We start from the raw sequence: 8,318 nt of genomic DNA on the forward strand, positions 1-8,318 counted from the left end.
GTTTGACAGGGCACAAGTTGTACCCTTGATATTTCTAGTCTCAAAAAAAATTTTTTTCGAATAAATAAATATAAGGAATTATTCCAACACCACTGATCATGGGTATTTGGCAATACTTGAAACAGCTCTATGGTCAGCCAAAAACACAAATAATTAATAAAAAATAAAATCTTATTGTTGTAATTTACTATTGTTCAAAATACATATCTATTGCAAACAATGGATTATATTAAGTATTTAGTTTCTTTAGTCAAAGAAAGAAACTAAATTTTAAACTCTCATAAAAATCAATTAAATTAATTAATTAATTAAATTAAAGTGTTAAAAATTATAAATTTTCCACATAAGACTCTCCACATTATTTAATTAAAGCATTACATGATTGTTAATTTTTAGTAAAGAAAACTAATTCTAAGAAGATTTAAATAATTCATTATAATCTATATTCTAAGCCCTGTTGCATCAATAAAAACTAGTATGGAACCTATTTTACAGAGTTTTATTGCCTCTTCCGTAAGAATATACATTCCCAGGAGCCTATTCCATATGTGCATTAGCGCAGGACATTCTAACAGCACATGTGTAGCCAACTCCTCATGCTCTTTACATAATCTACAGTTTGCATCCGTATGTATACCCAGTCTCGTAAGATGGTATTTTAGTTTACAGTGTCCTGTTAGAATTCCTGTAATGAGTTTTTCTTTTGATAGGTTCATACAATCCTGGTATCTCTTATTGTTCTACGTACCAATAAGTGATTTGGATTGTGTTAATCCTGTATATTATCCCAGTAATTCTTTTTATTCTGGTTGTCCTTTATTTTTATGAGAGAAGGAGCGTACTATGTTTTAGTCCACAAAAAGGTTCCGGCCCCATCATCAGTGTGGCTGATCCTTTCCCGGCCAGTTTGTGTAATTATTATAATAATTATATTATTATTATTATATTATATTAAAACAAATAATTCAGCATTTTTGAATAAAACGAAAATTTATTTAAATATTAAAATCCAAAAAATCTACTTCAACTTAACATTTACCATTTCCATTCACTTCTATTGTAACAAATTCCATTTTAATAAATTACTTTCTTTTTGTAAGTATCCTCAGTACGTTGACGTCAAACATTGTTTATTTCTTGTCAGAGTTACAAACTTGTTTGGATTTCTTTCACTTCATTTCTTTGTAAATAAAAAGATACAAATTAACTTTAAAACTCGTATAAAAAAATAAAATTGGCACAAATAACCTATCTTTCCATTTATCGAAGTGCAAAATGTGCACTGACATTTAAATAAGTACTCTTGCAATTTACAAAAACTTCAAGGATATTTAGAATGTTTACAACGTCAATGAGAATATCGAGTTCTATTTATCGGGACATTCTTCTCATTCCTTACATAATATATATTGACGTTTTTCCTTCTTTTTATGTTGCGATTTTTCCTTATATAAATTTTTCTTTATAAAATAGTTCTTATATATGTAAATGCAGTACATTTTTATAAATATATTTACGTTTATATTATATTACTTCTTAAAACTTTCTTATCAAAAACAAAACTTAATTTTTCAATTAAATGAAATAATCAATAATTTATTAAAATTTTCATAATTTTATGCTATAATTAATTCATTAAATGAATAATTTTTATATTATTATTATTTATTAGAAATTTATTAGAAATTGATGTATAAGTTTAAAAGAAATTTTATTCACGATATGTATATATATTTTCTCTCATAAACCGAATAGTTTTGTGTCGAATACTAACTTTTACAATATAATTTGTTAAATAAGCTGCTATTGATTTTAATAATGATATTGCTATAGTTATAGTTGGCGTCAGTATCTATTATATTTTTGTCACAACTTTCCCTTAACATTTCAATAATGCTGGTTGATGTTAAATGGTGCTGTTACTTGTCTAACCCAAGAGAACTTGGTCGGCAAAAACTGCTTTAGACTTATTGTCACTTACACTGACGTCGTGTCTGAGACGGATTTGACCAGAATTTCTTAAAATGATGATTCTATTATTGAGTTAGTTCAGTGGTTCTTTCGAGAAACCCTGTTTTCAGTTGTACTATAGATCTATTCATTTGTTTGTTGCCAACTTAGACTTAAATAAGACGCTTATGATAATTATTTGTTAAATATTTGTTAAATATATATTAAAAAATATATAGTTTATATTATAGTGACATTTATATTAAAATAAATGTTAAGTAATAAAAAAAATTATACATAGTTGCGGTAAATTTTATAATATATATATTTATTTACATTAATAATGTAATTCTTAATTCACAATAATAAAAGCTTTATAATGTAGAGTTTTATACTTATAATTTTAACTTACACAATATCTTAAATTCTATGATATTCTATTTTTTTTAATTTTAAGTACAATAAACAATTAATATATATTATCTCTACTATTATATATTCACATTATATATATATAACTTTTATATACACATTTATTATATTATACAATATTTTATTACTTTAAGTACCAACAATTTTTTTTTGTTTTTAATATAATTTTTTCATTAATGCTTTAAATATATACGATATTGTTCATCATTTATACATATAAAATTTTCCAAGAAAATATTTAATATATTTTATTAAAAAATTTATAATAATGGCAATAATAAATAATAATAAAAGTAATAAATACTCATTCTTAGTATCAAGAAGGATACCACTCTTAGTAGTATCACCATTGATATTACTATATATATTATCAAAAAAGGAGCTTCTATGATGATGAGGTCAAAAGTCGTCCCATTTGTGAAAGCATGGCCGATATATAAAAACTTATTTCTAATTTTATTCTAATTTTATTTTATTTATTGACTGGAAAATATTTTTAAACATAGCTTGTAAATGGACTTATGGTCATAATAAAAAATTTAAATAAATAAATTACATGTGAAACTAAATATCACAAATTACTGAATTAGTTTATGAATATAACTCATATTATGTTTCATTTCAAACTTTAGTATCGCATTTGAGCGGGTGGACCTGATGATGCAGCCATTGCTGCATCATACGAAGGTGGATTCATGGCATAATTTTGACCGAGTGTTGATTGAAATGGATTCATACTGAAATAAGAAATTTCATTATTTTCTATATATTATCTCTAATATATTACATATATATTACTTAATACTTACATTGATTGTTGTTGCATTCCATTCGAATGTATTTGCATTGGAATTGCCACATGTGATCTTGAGAAGAAATTAACGTTCAAATTAATTATTATATTATTAATAAAAAAATATTAGTACTTACGGTTGTTGATGTACAGTGGAAACATTTGGTGACATTTCCATAGTTGGATAACCATAAGGTGCTGTGTGTGAAGCTGATGTTACTATTACTGGAGCTGAATACAAATAAAGATATAAATATTTAATGGCAATAATTCTTAACTGTTCATTTTAATATTTTTAATTAAAATTATGTTTCATAAATTTTACACATATTAATTTTAACAAATATTTTTGAAAACGCTATATTCTTGCTCGATATTGTTAAAATTTAACACAAATAATCAAAATTTTTTAAATTCTGTAAACAATAATTTGTAAATACATATATATTGCTATATATTTTATTTTATATATTAAAATGAGATACATAAAGTTTAATTTAAATAAGACTTTTAAAATTTAACAACTAATTATCATTACTAGAATAATTTTTAGGAACGACCGTTAAAACTAAAATGAAATCAATCGTATAGTATGAAGGAGTTATATTTTCGATTTATAATTACTACTCAAAACACGTCTTAACCTAAAATATCCCCAATATCGCAAAATTTCGTTCCTCCAAAAAATAAAAATTATCAGGAGGGAATCAACCCAAATAATTCTTTAGTTAAAAAAAAGAAGTAGTATATCAAAAACGATCCATATGAATAATGTGTTACACTATTTGTAAAATTTTTCCGTGGTTTATAATACATATACTTATACTTAGCAACTCTAACAACAATCTTTCAGCTTAGCACAATCAAAAATCTGGCGAAAGATCGTTTGAAAGATCTTTTGTATTCTGGCAACGGTCTTTTGCCAAACTGAAAGCTCTTTTCGGTCTTTCTAAAGACCAAATAAAAAATCTGCTATTGATCAGATCTTTCGATTGTCAGTTAAGATTTTCTTTGTGTTTTTCGTGTACTAATATTTTTTTATATAAAATAAAATACATAAAAATTAAAATTAATAATTAATCAATATAATTTATATAATTTATATTTATATATAATTTATATCAATTAATTAATATTTTATTTTTAACTTTATTTTTAATACAAAGCAAACGTAAATATATTGATACTATACTGTCTTTATAAAAATTTTAAAATATATATTTTAAATATTTATATATAATATATATATATTTTTAATATTTAAATTCTAATATTTATCTATATATATTTTAAATTGATTTATTCTTCTATTTATAGATATTTAAGCAATAATTTTAAAATTAATTAATTTTGTTAATCACTGTTATGTTAATGCAGCAATTGTTATTAAAATTTCTTTCTTGACATGAGTTAAATTCAGTTAATAACTATTTATGTATAAATAATAATAATAATGAAACATACATCTTGGAGCTTTCCATCACATTTGTATTAAAATTCATTTGTTTATTTGCATGGGGTAGAGATTAGCAGCTGTTTTTGATTTCACCACGAAAGATGTTGGACCAAAATAGGTTTCTACCACAAATTATGTATGATAAATCCTTTCTTGAAAGACTTTTGTACCAAAATAGCTAAAATCCTACAAACGGTTCTTTGGTCGATCTTACAGAGGTCTTGGGAAAGATTTTTAACGATCTTTGTCAGCATTGCCCTGTTAATATCACATACAATACCGCCATCTAGAGAGTAGCAACAATTGTGTTCTATAGATTAACTCAAAACTGTATAATTTTGATATTTCAGTTGGCTTGATAGATTTTGAGATACTCTGAGTAATAGTTACTTTTTGGAAGGCGCCGAATCTAATGTTCCCATTCCTTCATTCAATGAAGTGCTTGCAATTTAAAAAATTTTAGCAATTAAACAACAAAGTATGTGGACAATATGCGTACATCTTTATATTCTCTGAAGATATCAACGAATCACTAATGCGTATTTTATATGTGCACTGACTTTTATATATTGCACTGGAAGTTAATATTCATTTACGAGTATTTACGGGTATTTTATCTAATTAAAGCACGCGAACTCAATATACGACAGTTATTAATGAACGAACAAAAATTTTTATGCACGTTCATTAGATGTTTTTTTAAAAACGGTAATTATTTTTAAAAATGTAAATATAATTTCACAATTCTTGTATATGAGGGGAACTCCCAACCGATTACAGAGAATACTGAATCTTAGCTTACGTTAAAATTTACGTCATAAAATGCAAATAAAATTATATTTTGTACAAATAAAATTGAATTATTTTTTCAATATAGAAATTTATTAGATGAAGATTATTCTGTTTAAAATAAATATCTTTTGTATATTATATATGTATTTATTAATTAATAAGTAGGTAATAGTTTATTGGTCTAATACTGTGCTTTACTGAATGAGAGACGACTGATGTAATTGTCTTAATAATTGAAAATGTGATAAATAAAAATAGTAAAAAATATATAATATTCAATTTTATATTTGAATTATTATTTATTTTTTTTTATAGACACAGATTGTTCAAAAATAACGAAATAATCTTTCCAAGTATATTTTCAGTCATTACTTTGACATGTACATTGTGACCGAAAAGTTTCCGGAATAAATTAAATAAAACGCAAAATTCTTAATCTTCATCAATATTTATTTTATCTCCTTCAAAATATGCTCCATTAGAAGCGATACACAAATGCCAACGTTTCTTCCAATCATCAAAACATTTTTTATAGGCGCTTTCCGGTATGGCTTTGAGTTCCCTCTGCGAATTCTGTTTTACGTCTTCTATGGATTCAAAACGCGTTCCTCTGAGTGGTAATTTGAGTTTGGGAAACAGGAAAAAGTCACACGGTGCAAGATCAGGTGAATACGGTGGCTGTTCGATGGTATTTATTGAATGTTTGGCCTTAAAATCGTTGATAATGTTGGCTCGGTGCGAGCAAGCCGAGCGTTGACACGTCGCATACACAAATTGTCCACCAAAATCAAACGAGCCATCTCACGACCGATGCCTAGCTCTCGTGCTATCTCTCTAACACTCACATGAGGATTTTGGAACACGATTTCCTTTGCCTTTTCAATGTTTTCGTCGGTGGTAGAGGTCGAAGGTCGTCCAGAACGCGGCATGTCTTCGACGGTCGTACGACCGTCCTGAAAGGCTTTGTACCACTCATAAACTTGAGTTTTCGATAAAACTGATTCCCCATAAGCCTTTTGTAGCATTCGCAACGATTCTGCACACGAAATTTCGTTCGAAACACAAAATTTGATGCAAACTCTTTGTTCAATATTTTTTTCCATTGTTTTTTTCGCAACGCACTACTGAGGGGAACTGGTTTCAACAGCTGCCGTAAACGAACTGTCTGACAGATCGCGCTCATTTTTGGCATAGTAATTAAGGACAGTGCTGCCAAACTACATAAACTTAAAATATCGAAAAATATACAGCGCGCGAATTTTAAATGAGAATTTCCGAAAATCTTTCGGTCACAATGTACATTTGTTACTAATTTTGTGTTTTGAATTTGCTTAGATAAAAAATATAGTTTAATCCCAAATAGTCATTAAAATTCATTAAAAAAAAAATATGTATATATATTAAAATATATACATTTTAATATTATTTCAATATCTTATAGAATAACGTCCAGCAATAATGTACTTTCTCTGTCATTGCCTAGGTTTGGACAAATATGAATAAAGAGGTTTACCTTAGGCACAATTTTTAAAATTTTCTTCCTTAGCTTTAAAAAAGAATGATTTTAATGAATTATTAACAGCTTTGTCTTTTGCAAGATGATTTTGAAAAATGTTTAAAATATTCTTTTTTTTGAGAGAAAACGGAAGGAATTTGAGAAGGGGTGCCTACGATAAAAATTATTATCTATTTATTTTTAAATTTATTATGGACAAAAAAATGATGCCTCTTAAATTCAAACATTTTCATCCTCCATTCAAATCGCTTAACTTTTCGGTTTCAGCCCCTTATTGAAGGAAGTATATATATACTAATATTCACGTTTCATTTATGTGTAAAAGTAAAGGATTTATAAATTATCATTTAATCGAAATTTGTTGTTTTTAATAAAAATAAATATTTTATTTGTTTCTGTTTTTATTTTGAAAATTTATCTTTTTCATTTATTACTTTTATGTCGTTTCTACTTACAACTTAAAGTTTCCCCATATATTTTATGTTCCATTCTGCTTAAGTAATTACAAAGGCAGGAACACAGTAGAAAACATATCACCATTACAACGGCCATTGTTAAAAATGTATGAAAATTAAAAGCCATTTTAATCACTTTTTCTAATTCTAATACAAAAATATATTTTTATTTATTTTTATTAAATATTAATAAATTATTATTATCATATGTTTATTCCGCGCACTTAAATAATGTACATAGTCTTTAAATAGAATATACTAAACTGAACTTCTGAAAAATGTAAACCGCATTTTAATGCACTCCCTGTATTCTGAGAGAGATTTTTTAAACAATTGTTTAAGTCACTTTAGTTGTTAGTAAATGAAAATAATGGTAATCAACAATTAATCGGAAATTTGTTTAATTTTAAGAGTAGCTGACATACAGGTTTAGAGAAACTGCCATATGAAACTGAGCTTGATGTGTTTATTATGAAATTATTTTAAATTATATATTATAATTATAGTAATTGGAAAATCCATTATTTTTTCGAAAATAGAAATATTTTCTGGAAAAGCAACTTTTAAGACTTTATAATTAAATGTTTACGTTTATCCAAAATTTCTTAGAAATTAAGTGAAATGTTAATATAACCTATTATATATTCTCAGTCAATCAGATAATTTAAGCTTAAATCACAACATGATTCATCTTTCATAAATTTCACTTCAAAAACTCAATTTCTATTTATTTTTATAAACTAATAACAATAACTGTTTGTGCAGATATATACATATTTTAAATTGTTTTTGTACCCTACACATATAAAAAAATACCGTTATATATTGAGGTGATTTTGTGAAACCCCTATGAATATTCAATGACAATAAATGGGTTTGGTGAAGATATAAATTAAAAATAGAATTCAAAATATTTTCAACGAG

General features: G+C 25.7%; 1 protein-coding gene across 1 annotated transcript; it reads right to left on the reverse strand.

Moving 5' to 3' along the window:
- Positions 1 to 2,658: 2,658 nt before the first annotated feature.
- Positions 2,659 to 7,530, reverse strand: LOC119685090. Its single transcript, XM_038099289.1, has 4 exons — positions 7,395 to 7,530; positions 3,313 to 3,406; positions 3,192 to 3,248; positions 2,659 to 3,119 (listed from the first exon to the last, which is right to left on the reverse strand). The coding sequence occupies exons 1-4, from the start codon at positions 7,519 to 7,521 to the stop codon at positions 3,011 to 3,013; spliced, it is 387 nt and encodes a 128-aa protein (XP_037955217.1). The 5' UTR covers positions 7,522 to 7,530; the 3' UTR covers positions 2,659 to 3,010.
- Between the last annotated feature and the right edge of the window lie 788 nt (positions 7,531 to 8,318).

The sequence above is a fragment of the Teleopsis dalmanni genome, chromosome 2, assembly GCF_002237135.1.
Source record: "Teleopsis dalmanni isolate 2A chromosome 2, ASM223713v2, whole genome shotgun sequence".
In the NCBI taxonomy this organism is placed as follows: domain Eukaryota; kingdom Metazoa; phylum Arthropoda; class Insecta; order Diptera; family Diopsidae; genus Teleopsis; species Teleopsis dalmanni.